This window comes from Cebus imitator, unplaced genomic scaffold (genome assembly GCF_001604975.1).
Source record: "Cebus imitator isolate Cc_AM_T3 unplaced genomic scaffold, Cebus_imitator-1.0 Scaffold385, whole genome shotgun sequence".
Taxonomy (NCBI): domain Eukaryota; kingdom Metazoa; phylum Chordata; class Mammalia; order Primates; family Cebidae; genus Cebus; species Cebus imitator.
Window position 1 is genome coordinate 1,367,322 of NW_016107700.1, and position 14,355 is coordinate 1,381,676.

Here is a 14,355-nt window from a genome sequence, read left to right on the forward strand (position 1 = left end):
ACAGGATAAAAGCACAGAAGTTTTTCACATTTAAAAGAGAACATTTGTATCCTTTATTGTACCTGTTGATTGAAACCATGTTTTTCTTCTATCACAAAAGTATTATAAAGACTCCATGGCAAACCAGTCAATGCACTGAAAAGTGTAGCCAACAGCAGAAACACCAGGGACTGAGTGATCTAAGTTAAAAAAAAAAAAAAAATCCAGTTCTTATGAAATACTAGCAAACAAATCAAGTATTTGCTGAGCACTTACTATATCCCAAGTTATATTATTATAGTAACTATAATAAGTTATAACTATACCAAGTTATATTAATATAGTAATTATGGGATATAGTAAGTTACTATGTGGGATACATATAGTAAACTTACTATATCCCACAGTTACTATATTACTCACTATGCTTGAGTCTATGCATAAAACAAAGTCTGAAACATCATCGCTGCCTTCAAAAAAGTTTACTTTCAAGAAAAGTAAAAGAGAAACAAAACAATTCCTTTTTTATTACACAGGCACTATATGAAAGGTACCTTAAATCATATAGACAAATCCCTAACATAGAAAGAGCCTAGATTCTTGGCTTACCACATGGAAGAAAGTCACCTGATAACTAAAAATATTCACACTGGACTATACGTGATTGAGAAATAAACCATTGCAAATAAGCTTCTGAAATTCTGGGATTTGTTATAGTAGCTAGTGTTATGCCAATACAGCATGGGCAACCAAGGACTATGCAGACAGAGAAGCAAATCTAACAATGGCAGAAGCCAAAAACTTAACGTTAGTATAAGGCCTGCCAAGCAAAAAGAAATATCATGACAAATATTTGCTAATAAACCGTATACCTCATATTCTGGTCCAAAGCCAGCATAACTGCAGAACCGTCCAGAAAGTCTCCAGAGATAAGGTATTCCTCCAAAGAGAAGAATAAGCTATAAAACAAAGCATACTTTGATCACATTTGAACAGTACTAGAAACTATCATATGAGAGAGCACGGTATTAAACAAAGAAAGGACAAAATAATCATCTTGTTATTAAAACAACAACAAAAAAAGAGGCTAGTATGGTAGCTCATGCCTATAATCCCAGCACTTTGGGAGACTGAGTCAGGAGGACCATCTGAGGCCAGGAATTCAAGACCAGCCCAGCTACTTGAGGGGCTGAGGTGAGTGGATCACCTGAGCCCGGGAGGTCAAGCTGCAGTGAGCCATGATCGTGCCACTGCACTCCAGCAAGGGAATAAAGCGAGACCCTGTCTCAAATAAAATAAAATAACAAAATAAAATAATTTTTTGAAAAATAGACCTATTTCACATTTAGCACAAATTATGCATTTAAATGAGTACAAACCATTGAGATACTAAATTTAGGTGGTTAAAATAACACTATATATGGATGAATTGTATGGTATGTGAATTGTATTGTAGATGAATTATCTCAATAAAGCTGTTCTAAAACAAAAAAACAAACACTTTTTTCAAGAGACCACAACAAAATCAGAAACTAAACTTAGAAAGGTTAAACAGGGCCGGTCGTGGTGGCTCACACCTGTAATCCCAGCACTTTAGGAGGTCAAGGCAGGTGAATCACAAGGTCAGGAGTTCGAGACCAGCCTGGCCAATATGGTGAAACCATATCTCTACTAAAAACACAAAAATTGGCCAGGTGAGGTGGCATGTGCCTGTAGTACCAGCTACTCGGGTGGCTGAAGCAGGAGAAACACCTGAAACTGGAAGGCGGAGGTTGCAGTGAGCCAAGATCATGCCACTGCACTCCAGCCTGGGTGACAGACTGAGAGTCCATCTAGAAAAAAAAGATGAAAGAGCCGGTGTGGTAGCATATGCCTGTAGTCTCAGCACTTAGGGAGGCCAAGGCAGGCAGATTGCCTGTGCTCAGAAATTTGAGACCGGCTTGGACACAAGGTGAAACCCTGTCTCTATAAGAAATACAAAAATTAGCTGGTTATGGTGGCACGATCCTGTGGTCCCAGCAACTCTGAGGAGCTGAGGCAGGAGGATCACTTGAGCCTGGGAGGTTGAGGCTGCAGTGAGCCATGATCATGCCTGCACTTCAGCCCGGGTGACAGAATGAGACCCTGTCTCAAAAAAAAAAAAAAACCAACTTGTTCAAAATCCAACAGCTAATGAGTGATAGAAGAGGAATTTGAACCACATTAATATGGCTCCATAATTGTCTTTTCTGTGAAAGAAAACAGTCCTCTTCCATCAGGACAAATCACCGAAGTAGAGAGTCGTGTCCATTTACTAAATCAGGAAACAGAATGCGATTATCTGTGTCTTTGGTGGGTCAGGAAAAGATGAGGTAGGGGACCAGGGTTTCACAGGAGTGGGCTCTTCTTCAGTACCACCCTTTGTCTTGGTCTTGGGCAGATAAAGTAAACACAGACATTCACCAAATAACCAGGACATGAGGAACTAGGAAGCGGCTCAAAATTTGAAAAGAATGCATGCTTATGAAATTCTACTGCCCAAAACAGATACAAGTTTGTGGAACTCGTTTTGTCAAGAGGAATCAATTTGTTTTTTCTCTATATAGGATATGAGCTTAGGAACACAATGATCACATTCCTTGACTTGAAGCACAATATTCCCATTGGTTCAGACACAGTTCCTCAGGGTTTGAGGGGTTAGGTGCTATAATATTTCATGTGTATCTTCCCAATCTAATTCCCATTTTCATATATGTATCTACAAATAATATAGGGATTTATGTATGTATGCTTTTAAAGAATGTATATAAATGACTTCATATTGTATCAGTCTGCAATTTGCTTTTTTTTTTGTTGAGACAGTCTCGCTCTGTCACCCAGGCTGAAGTAAAGTGACGCGATCTCGGCTCACTGCAACCTCTGCCTTCCAGGTTCAAGAGATTCTCCTGCCTCAGCCTCCTGAGTAGCTGGGACCATAGGCACCCGCCACCACGCCTGGCCAATTTTTGTATTCCTAGTTGAAACAGTATTTCACCATGTTGGCTAGGATGGTCTCAATCTCCTGACCTCGTGATCCACCCACCTTGGCCTTCCAAAGTGCTGGGATTACGGGCGTGAGCCACCATTTTTTTTTTGTTGTTACAGTCTCGCTCTGTTGCCCAGGCTGGACTGCAGTGACGCAATCTCAGCTCACTGCAACCTCCACCTCCCAGATTCAAGAGATTCTCCTGACTCAGCCTCCTAAGTAACTGGGAATACAGGTGCGTGCCACCATGCCCGGCTAATTTTTTTGTTGTTGTTATATTTTTAGTAGAGATGGGTTTCATCATGTTGGCCAGGCTGGTCTCGAACTCCTGACCTCAGGTGATCCACCTGCCTCGGCCTCCCAAATTGCTGGGAAAACAGGCATGGGCCACCGCGCCCGGCCTGTTTTTTATACTCTACATTTTCTTAGATCCGTCCATGGTAGACTTCATTTGGTATTATCAGCATATTTCCTAAAGTGTTTATAACAAACTATACCCCCATCAGCAGTACTCTAGTGTTTCTGTTTTCTCACAATCTCACCCACACTTTATACTATCCAACTTTTAGACTGTTACCAGTACATTGGATTGGTTTAATATCATGAGTGTCAAATATGGTCTCTGGTCAGCATCAACAGCATCTGGGAATTTCTTAGAAATGGAAATTCTCAGGCCCTATCCCAGACGTACCAAATCAGAAGCTGGAAGTGGGGCCCAGCAGTTTCTAGGTAAATCTGATGTATGCTAAAGTTTGAAAATCATTGCTTTAACAAATTGTTTTTTTTAAGAGAAGGAGTCTAACTCTATAACCCAGGATGGAGAGCAGTGGAATGACCATAGCTCACTGTATTTTTGAACTCCTGGGTTCAAACGATCTTCACACATCAGCCACCCAAGGAGCAAGGACTACAGCAGGTGTGCACCACCATTCTTGGCTAATTAAAATTTACAGATGGGGTTTCTGGTCTCAAACAATTCTCTGTGGCCTTCCAAAGGGCTGCACTCAGCCCCATTAAATTGCTTTTCAAAAGGTTCCCCTAACATTACCTCTAGGTGTTTCTACTTTTCTACAACTAACTCAGATATAAACCTTGTTTTCCCAAAAGACATGCTTTGGTACCACTATCTGACATATGCTCTAGTTGTTGATCTAATTGACCTGGGATGGTATTTCTTTTTGTTTTTTTGAGACGAAGTCTCGTACTCGGCTGGAGTGCAGTGGCATGATCTCGGCTCACTGCAACCTCCACCTCCCAGGTTTAAGTGATTCTCCTGCTTCGGCCTCCCAAGTAGCTGGGATTACAGGCGGCCGCCACCACTCCCAGCTAAGTTTTTGTATTTTTAGTAGAGACAAGGTTTCACTATGTTGGCCAGGCTAATCTTGAATGCCTGACCTCGTGATCCAGCCACCTTGGCCTCTCAAAGTGCTGAGATTATAGGCATATAAGCCACCATGCCCAGCCAGGACAGTATTTCAGCCGATTCCTAATACTAATAAATAATGTAGAATTAAGGATTTATAATGCTTTTAGTGAAAGGTTAGAACAATTATTATTAAAAGTCCAGTGTTTAAATAAGCATCAAGGGTAGTTTTAATATGAATTTTGAATAATCTATAAATGTATTTGAAAATTGATACTTCAAACAGTGTTTAGTTTCTTTTGGGGACCAAAAAACAAAGCATGGTGAACTGTACAATTTCTCTATGTTGACAATTTCACCAAGCATGCTCCCAGGGTTGTTCTATGGTAAAATTATTGATCCCAGAAAAAATAATTCTAGGGCTTTGACATACATTATTTCACTACATCGTTTTTTTTTTTTTTTGAGACAGGATCTCACTCTGTTACCAGGCTGGGGTGCAGTGGTGCAATCAAAGCTCACTGCAGCCTTGATCTCCTCGGCTCAAGCAATCCTCCCACCTCAGTGTCTCAAGTAGTTGGGACTGCAGGTGTGCATCATCACACTTGGCTAATTTTCCCTCTTTTTTTTTTTTTGGAGACGGAGTTTCGCTCTTGTTACCCAGGCTGGAGTGCAATGGCGCGATCTCGGCTCACCACAACCTCCGCCTCCTGGGTTCAAGCGGTACTTGGCTAATTTTCTAAAAATTTTTTTCCAGAGATGGGGTATCACTATGTTTCCCAAGCTGGTCTCAAACTCCTGGGCTCAAGTGATCCTCCCACCTGAGCTTCTCAAAGTGCTGTGATTACAGGCTTGAGCCACTGTGCCTGGCTTCACTACTACAGTCTTGAAAAGCAGGTAGGGCAAAGGGTATAATCATCTCTATTTAATAAATGAGGCAACTGAAAGAAACTCTTTAACTGAGGGGTCACTCTGAGAGGTTAAAGTAACTTGGCCAAAGAAACCCATTTACATTACCTCACTCAGTCCCTGCCGCAAACCATACAAGGTATGACTTAATATGCATCCCCTTCTCATTTTATTTTTATTTATTTTTGAGATGGAGTCTCGCTCTGTCACCCAGGCTGGAATGCAGTGATGCAATGTCAGCTCACTGAAGCTTCCGCCTCCTGGATTCAAGTGATTCTCGTGTCTCAACCTCCTGAGTAGCTGGGATTACAGGCTTGTGCCAACACACCCGGCTAATTTTTGTATTTTTAGTAGAGACGGGGTTTCAACATGTTCGTCAGGCTGGTCTCAAACTCCTGACCTCAGGTGATCTGCCTACCTGGCCTATCAAAGTGCTGGGAATACAGGCGTGAGCCACTGCACCCGGCCCACATCTCATTTTAAAGATGAGAAAACTTAGGCTCAAGAAGATGAAAATGCTCACATAGAAACATGCAAAAATTAGAGAAGCAACAATTTAAACTTTTCAACTCTGCCCTACTCTGCTCCCCAGCCATTCCATTTCTTCAGTGGGCCCTTCACAAACATCTGTGAGATATTAAAGAAAGTGTCTCAGAGAGAATGGACATTTTCTATCCGGGTGTACTGTCATATTTGTGTGAACAGTGGCAACCATATCTGGACACACAAGGACTCTGTTTAGGTTCCCTCAAGTAGAAAATACCACAGCAACAACAACAACAACAAAAAGTCAGAGCTAATCTTTTCACTTGATGTCTGTGACCAAAACATACAAATCTATTCATTTTAATCAACACAAAACAAATTAATGAACTTGTTTCCAAACAAAACAAGGTTTCAAAGTTACCCAAAATGTTTTTCATGCAAAGGGTAAATGCAGCCACAAAATCCCCAGAGATAAATTTAGCACGTTCATGTTGCAAGCTTTAGAGTTTCCAGAATGGTTTTTACAATGTCATTTTAAAGACTCAGAAGGGCAGAGTTTGGAACCCAGCTCTCCCATGTATTGGCATGTCCCTTGGCCATTAAACATGGATGCCCTTTAATTTACTCAAGCCTTTGCTTCCTCATCCATAAAAAGGCAATAATAATGCCTATCCTTTCTACTTCATTGTTGTAAACATCAAACAATAAATATAAGAACTATGTATGAAGTGAAAATCATGACGAATATTAACTATTACCGTTCCCAACCTTAGCCCATCAGTACTGCTTCCAGTTTGAGCCACAGTACATTACAAACTCTCACTTTATACACATATTTTCCCTATTTCTGTCATCTCCTAGAACAAACAGTCATTTCTATGGTCACCAATCATAATTACCCAGCTATTGTCTATCTTTCCTGGCACTATTTGCCAGGGACAACCAAGGAGATTGAAAATGCTTTTCCTATCATTTTACTATGGCCCTGTAGGGGGGAAAGTCAAAGAACTTCCAAGACACAAACATCAGAAAAAGCATACAGTTTACCTCATCTATTTGCCTTGTCATTATTAAACCAAGAATTCAGACCTTTCAGAGATGAAGAAAATATGGGAGCTATTAGTCAGTATAGAACAGGAACTCTGAGTATTACTTCTTTAGGCAGTGTTGTAAGCTGTTCAACAATTCCTCCAGGGCCAGGTCAGGGCCGGGCACAGCAGCTCACTTCTGTAATCCCAACATTTTGGAGGCCAAGGTGGGTGGATCACGACGTCAAGAGATCGAGACCATCCTGGCCAACATGGTGAAACCCTGTCTCTACTAACAATACAAAAATTAACTGGGCATGGTGGTAGGCGCCTACAATCCCAGCTACTTGGGAGGCTGAGGCAGGAGAATTGCTTGAACCTAGGAGGCAGAGGTTGCAGTGAGCTGAGATGGTGCCACTGTACTCCAACCTGGTAACAGAATGAGATTCCATCTCAAAAAAAAAAAGAGAAAGAAAAAAATTCCTCTGGAGCTGGTGAAACAGAAGGTGAAATGTCAATTGATAAAACAGCAAAACTCAGCTATCAAACATTGATTGCAGAAAGGAGAACCAAATATTGTATATTAACCAAGCAATGGAAGGAAAACATGCAAAATATTAAATCAAGTTTGGAAGCAGCTAGCTCTTGAGGAGAATAATATATTTAAGATCTTAGATATGCTTAATGTATTTTTTTAAAGTTACGATAATTCTTTTTTGAGCCCCCATTAGTCTTTTTTGGACCAAGGCCCTCATATAAATAGATAAGTAAACTCTCTTGCATCTATTAAAAAAAAGTAGTGTAAAATTAACCACCTCTACTTCCATCTGTCTCTGAAGGATGATTTTCTACTTGTGACCTGTCCCTAACAGAAGAAATGCTCAGATAAATTAACTAAAGTCAAGTCAATATTGAAAAGATCACTTAATAGCAATAGCTGTGTATCCTCAAAGCCAATGAGATTTTGTTTTCCAATCATTTCTTAATTTTTCTAAATACCAAAATTTAACTCTTCTAGAAGCACGGCCATTTTCCATCACCTTGAAGAAATAAGCGCAGTTTCTAATAATTTGGATCTAACCACACTAGTCTTATTATTCCATACTTGTCAAGAAAAATTTTGTGATGAGCTAGACAATTCTGCCATCATTTAACACAGCTACATAAAGCCAGTTTCTTTAACTCATGAAACAATAATGGTAGCTGATCATAATTCTTTTAAATCTAGGAATCTTTCTCTTAGTGGTACTAGTGGATCTAAAAGTTCTACAGAAATGATGATGATGGTCAGGATGATAAAAATAATAACAGTGGCAGGGCACAGTGGCTCATGACTATAATCCCAGCATTTTGGGAGGTCAAGGCAAGAGGATTGTTTGAGCCCAGGAGTTTGAGACCAGCCTGGGGAACACAGGGAGACCTTGTTTCTACATTTTCAAAAAGGGGGCCAGAAGAGGTGGCTCATGCCTGTAATCCCAGCACCTTGGGAGGCTGAAGCAAGAGGACTGCTTGAGCCCAGGACTCTGAGATAAACCTTGTCTCTACAAAAAATAAAAAAATTAGCTGGGTATGATGATGTATGCCTGTGGTCCCAGCTACTTGGGAGGCTGAGTTAGGAGGATTGCTTGAGCCCAGGAGATCAAGGCTGCAGTGAGCTGTGACTGTGCCACTGCACTCCAGTCTAGGCAATAGAGAGAGATCCTGTCTCAGGGCAAAAAAGAAAAAAGAAAAAATTAGCCAGGCATGATGGCATGCACCTGTGGTCTCAGCTACTTAGGAAGCTGAGGTGGATCACCCAAGCCTGGGAGGGCCAGGCTGCAGTGAGTCATGATGGCATGATGGCAACAGTATACTCCAGCCTGGGTGAAAGAGCAAGAGACTGTCTCAAAATAATAATAATAATAATAATAACCAACACTTATGAAATACTTACAGTGGACCATGCACTGTTATAAGCATCTTCTATATATTAAGTCATTTAATCCTCTCAAAACCACTACAAATAAGGAACCATTATTACCACACCACTTTTACAGATGAGAAAATAGGCACAGAAATGCTGAGTGAGTTGCTTGAGGTCATCCAACTGGCGTGGTGGAGCTGAGATTTAAACTCAAGCTGCCTGAGCTCAGAGGCTGCTCTTAACCTCTATATTATGTACTTTCAATTTTTCTAGGGGGTGGGAAAAAAATCTTTTTTTATGTATGAAGCACAGATATACATACATACAGTACTGAAACAAATATACAACATATCTATGGTATTAAAATTTCATGGAAGGGGCAATTAGGAAAAAAAATGTCCAAAATGGCTGCAGGGGGACGGGAAGGAGACCACCAAAAAAAAAGAAAATTGCTCTATGTTATACAGCCTCTCTTCTTTTAATATGAGGGTAAGACTGGCCCTTTGTTTTGCTAAGTAAAATATCCTGTCATTATTTCATTCAATAAATAGGAACTATGTGCTTATTCCATGCCAGGCACTAGGTATAAAATGATGAACAAGACTTTAAAGTACTATTTCTTTTTTGTTTGTTTTTGTTTTTGAGACAGAGTCTAGCTCTGTCGCCCAGGCTGGAATACAGTGGCACAATTATGGCTCACTGCAATCTCCATCTCTTGGGGACGAGCAATTCTCCTGCCTCAGCCTCCTGAGTAGCTGGGATTACAGGCACCCACCACCAAGCCCGGCTAATTTTTGTATTTTTAGTAGAGACAGGATTTCACCATCTTAGCCAGGCTGGTCTTGAACTTCCGACCTTGTTATTCACCCACCTCAGCCTCCCAAAGTGTTGGGATTACAGACATGAGTCACCATGCCTTGCAAAGTACTATTTCTTTAAGGAACTACCAGTTTGCCAATTAAACAGTCAAATTAGGTCAGACACAGTGGCTCATGCCTGTAATCCCAGCACTTTGAGAGGCCGAGGTGAGCAGATCACTTGAGCTCAGGAGTTTGAGAACAGCCCAGGCAACATGAGGAGACCCTGACTCTACAAAAAATACAAAAATTAGCCGGGTATGGTGGCATGCAACTGTTGTCCCAGCTACTAGGGAGGCTGAGGTAGGAGGATCATTTGAGCCCAGGAAGCAGAGGTTGCAATGAGCCAAGTTCACACTACTGTACTTCAGCCTGGATGACTGTGCCAGAAAAAAAAGAAAAACCTCAGGCAAATTCAACATAATATGTACGCTGACAGGAATAATGATAGGATGTCACCCTACCCACATTTGTCAGGCAGGGAAGTTTCAAATAGTTGCTTAGAAGACATGACATCTCAGCTGCATCCAAATGGAAGAAGATATTTTTCCTACTTGACCTCAGGGTAATGGTTTCCATATACCATAGTTTTCAACTGATTAAGCAGTTATGTTTCTTTCTTTTTTGCTCCACAGCGATTACTATCAATAACAAAGGTTAAGAAAGCAATCTGGGACTTGCAAGTGTGGTGCCCTCTTTTGTGCTACAAAAATGTGAAAATGAAAGCAACCATTACAAAGTATTAAACAAGTTGACAGACTGTCTCTCCAAAAAGTAAGTTACTCACAGTGCCTTCAATCTCTGAATAGAGTCCTGACCAGAAGCTGAAAGTGCTTTTATCCAGTTGATACAGTCGAGATTTCTCAAATGTTTCAGAATCCATGATCTGTCCTAACTCTGGTGGTACATGAGTTGTTGTTTTATATATCCTTCTCTGAAATATTTTGAAGAAAACACTTTAGTGAAACAGTTGATTGTTTATTACAATAGTCATTTATGATCAAACACTGTATGATTTATAGCTTGTCACTTACTCTTGTTGAATTTGCTTTATACCTACACAAATATCACACTTGATCAAGTACATTGACCACTGAAATGACTAATGCAGAAAAATAAAAGCAGAACAAGAGAACCTGAGGTTAGCTGACTAGTAAAACTAAAATCAGGGTTCTCATCACACTGCAGTTTGTATATGTAAACCAAAGTTGTAACATCACAACTTTGTAACATGTACTACTCATTCTGGGTATTACATACCTCCTCTATTATATAATAGAGAAAACAAATTCATGGAAAGGAGAAGCACACATGCTAACCATGAGTATGAACAAATATTGAGGCTGCTCATTAAATTTGGTCCTAAAAGCCAGAAACTTGAGGAGCACCACATAGAAACATACCAGGTCTGCGAGAAAAGACCAACGTTTTAGCCAGGTGCGTTGGGTCACGCCTGTAATCCCAGCACTTTGTGAGCCCAGGAATTTGAGATCAGCCTGAGTAGTGTGGTAAAACCCTGTCTCTACAAAAAATACAAAAATTAGCAGAGTGTGGTGGTGTGCACCTGTGGTCCCAGCTACTTGGGAGGCGGAGGTGAGAGGATCACCTGAACCCAGGAAGCGGAGGTTGCAGTGGGCCCAGATCGTGCCACAGCACTACACCCTGGATGACACTCTGTCTCCTAAAAAAAAAAAAAGGAGAAAGACCAACTTTCACATTATACTAAATTCTAAAAGGTAAGGGTAATTGCAGCCCAGGAAATACAATATAGTGAATCGATACCAAACAAAATAATGGGCCACTACAATATGCTTTCCTTATATATTGTTTTGTGCCAATATAAGCTGAGGACAGGTTGAGAATGGTGGCTCATGCCTGTAATCCCAGCACTTTGGGAGGTTGAGGTGGGAGGATCGCTTGAGCCCAGGAACTCCAGACCAGCCCCGGCAACATCTCTACAAAAAAATCCAAAAATTAGCTGGGCACTGTGGCCCACGCCTGTGGTTCTAGCTACTCAGAAGACTGAGGTGGGCTGGGCGCGGTGGCTCACAACTGTAATTTCAGCACTTTGGGAGGCCAAGGCAGGTGGATCACCTGAGGTCAGAAGTTCAAGACCAGCCTGACCAACATGGTGAAACCCTGTCTCTACTAAAAACAGAAAAATTAGCCGGGTGTGGTGGCGTGCACCTGTAATCCCAGTTATTCAGGAGGCTGAGAATCGCGTGAACCCAGGAGATGGAAGTTGCAGTGAGCCGAGATCACACCCCTACACACCAGTCTGGGCAACAGAGTAAGACTCCGTTTCAAAAAAAAAAAGGTTGAGGTGTAAAGGTTGCATGAGCCTGGTAGTTCGAGACTGCTGTAAGCTATGATGGTGCTACTGTGCTCCAGCCTGGGTGGCAAAGTGAGCCCCTGTCACTAAATAAAATAAAGATTCCATCTGGGCCAACATGGTGAAACCCCGTCTCTACTAAAAATACAAAAATTAGCTGGGTGTGGTGGCACATGCCTGTAATCCCAGCTACTAGGGATGCTGAACCAGGAAAATCACTTGAACCCGAGAGGTGGAGGTTGCAGTGAGTCGAGATTGCGCCACTGCACTTCAGCCTGGTGACAGAGTGAGACTCTGTCTTAAACAAATAAAGATTAAAAATAAATAAATAAAAGTTCAGGTCTCTAATCCGTGGTTATCTCCAGTAAATTAAGTAACTTTCACTTTCTATTTTACCATTTTAGTATTTTAAACAAAAAATGAAGATAATTTTATTAAAAATGAGACATATATATATATATATATATATATATCTTTTCTTTTCCTTTTTTTTTTTGGAGATGGAGTTTCGCTCTTGTTGCCCAGGCTGGAGTGCAGTGGTGCGATCTTGGCTCAAGAGGTTCTCCTGCTTCAGCCTCCCAAACAGCTGGGACTACAGGTGTGCGCCACCACCCTGGCTAATTTTTCTATTTTTAGTAGACATGAAGTTTCACCATGTTGGCCTGGCTGGTCTCGAACTCCTGACCTCAGGTGATCCGCCCGCCTCGGCCTCCCAAAGCGCTGGGATTACAGGCATGAGCCACCCGAGCCTGGCCTGGACCTATAAATATATATATATATATATATATACATACATACATACATATTTTTTTCCCCCAGCAGAAACAATATATGCACTTCAAGGAGAAACAAGAGTGCATGTTGTTGGAAGGATTGCAAAATCCTACAGTTAGGCATGATTACATAAATGTCATGAGGAAGTTGGGTTTCTAAATTCTTTTGAAGGCTTATGCCAAAGATAAAGGAGGCCAAGTCTGGGCCCAAGGATCTCAAGGAAGATGTAGGGTGGGCACAAGAGCCCAGGCATTCCTCGACTCCCATGATAACGTTACTGAAAACTTCCTGGACGCACCAAGATCCCCCTCAAAGCCATAGCCCGCCGTCAGGCCAAGTTACCAGACTGAGCAAGGACCACAGGGTCGAGACTGGCGCAGAAACTGGAACAATCATCAAGAGACTCAGGGTCGAAGCCAAGGTTGGCCTAGGGGTGGCCGGGTGTGGGGGTCAGGTTGGACCTCGCCTAGGCTTACCTGCCGCTGTGCTAGGAAGGTCTCCCAAAGATACACTGTCCAGGAGAAGAGCAGCACGGCTCCGAAGATACGCTTCTCGGCCGGCATCTCCCACAAAGCGTCCAGCAATGCCAACGTCCCCATGGCCACCCGGTTCCGCCGGCTCCTTCAGCGTGCACCGGTGCCACACCGACACGCGTCCCCTCAGAGCGTCCCCGCGGTGTTACAGCGATAACCGTTCTTTCCGAAGGCCCCCACACCGACACCCGCCCCCATCCCTCCCTCTCCCCGCTGCTAGCAGTGTCACAGATACACTCTTACCCTTGCAGACTCTCCCTAGGCCCTCCTAGTTTCTACTTCCCAGCCCCACCTTCCTCACTACCGGCCCAAAGAGAGCGGGGAGCCACAGACTGACTTCCGGGCCCTGCTGAGCTGTGTTGCATTAACATTGGTCCCCCACGACGTGACGCTGGGTTCCGGCCTGGGGTTCTGGCTTTCCTCCCTGGCCCGTGAATGCGGTGAAGTCCTCCGCTTTCTCTACAGAGCCGCAGTTCCATCCCCTGGGTCAGCTGTTTACCCTGACTGGGCTACGGTATCTGCCCTACTTCCCCCAACAAGGCGACAGGTAGTCCGGGCTGGGGCCGGAACTGAGTGGGCCGCGGCTTCCGCCTGAGGTGGCTGGGAAGGACCCGACAGCAGCCTGTTTCCCAGTCTCAAAAAATCATGCCTCTGAACTAGAGCTGCCTCAAAAGCGAGACCAGGCATTAGAAGTGGAGTCTTTTGGCCAGTATTGGGGTGTTCTGAATTCAAGCGTATGAGAGAGTGGACGGTGACGTTGAGAATTTTTATTTGAAGATCTCGTCTCAACCACCCCAAGTATAGTCAGAGGCGGCGTTTTGCCTGTGAAAATGCCTTGAAACAGAGCAAGGACACCGTAGGTTAGACATACGTGAAATGAAAGTTTCTGACTTTATCTAGGGTACAAATTTGCATCAGTAAGGCGCAGTCCCATTTCTCGTTTGGAATTCACAAGTGAAATATGGCCACTCGGACACCCGTACCTTTATTTGACTTAAAAAGTGAGGTCAGGCCGGGCGCGGTAGCTCAAGCCTGTAATCCCAGCACTTTGGGAGGCCGAGGCGGGTGGGTCACGAGGTCAAGAGATCGAGACCATCCTGGTCAAGACGGTGAAACCCCGTCTCTACTAAAAAAATACAAAAAAATTAGCTGGGCATGGTGGCGCGTGCCTGTAATCCCAGCTACTC

At 42.7% G+C, this 14,355-nt stretch overlaps 1 protein-coding gene and 1 long non-coding RNA gene across 3 annotated transcripts in view; one reads left to right on the forward strand and one right to left on the reverse strand.

The window, feature by feature from the left end:
* ZMPSTE24 (zinc metallopeptidase STE24) overlaps nucleotides 1–13,456 on the reverse strand; it is a 54,944-nt gene extending 41,488 nt beyond the window's left edge. For both annotated transcript variants that reach the window (XM_017507950.2, XM_017507949.2), the window contains exons 1-4: nucleotides 13,112–13,456; nucleotides 10,317–10,463; nucleotides 852–938; nucleotides 63–179 (exon numbers count right to left, since the gene is read on the reverse strand). In XM_017507950.2, coding sequence (XP_017363439.1) covers nucleotides 63–179; nucleotides 852–938; nucleotides 10,317–10,463; nucleotides 13,112–13,234 — 474 coding nt within the window. In that variant the 5' untranslated portion in view covers nucleotides 13,235–13,456. The remainder of the gene's footprint in view (nucleotides 1–62; nucleotides 180–851; nucleotides 939–10,316; nucleotides 10,464–13,111) is intronic.
* Nucleotides 13,457–13,522: 66 nt separating this feature from the next.
* LOC119468134 overlaps nucleotides 13,523–14,355 on the forward strand; it is a 9,508-nt gene continuing 8,675 nt past the window's right edge. Inside the window, exon 1 of the long non-coding RNA XR_005196769.1 lies at nucleotides 13,523–14,174. This is a non-coding gene — a long non-coding RNA (uncharacterized LOC119468134). The remainder of the gene's footprint in view (nucleotides 14,175–14,355) is intronic.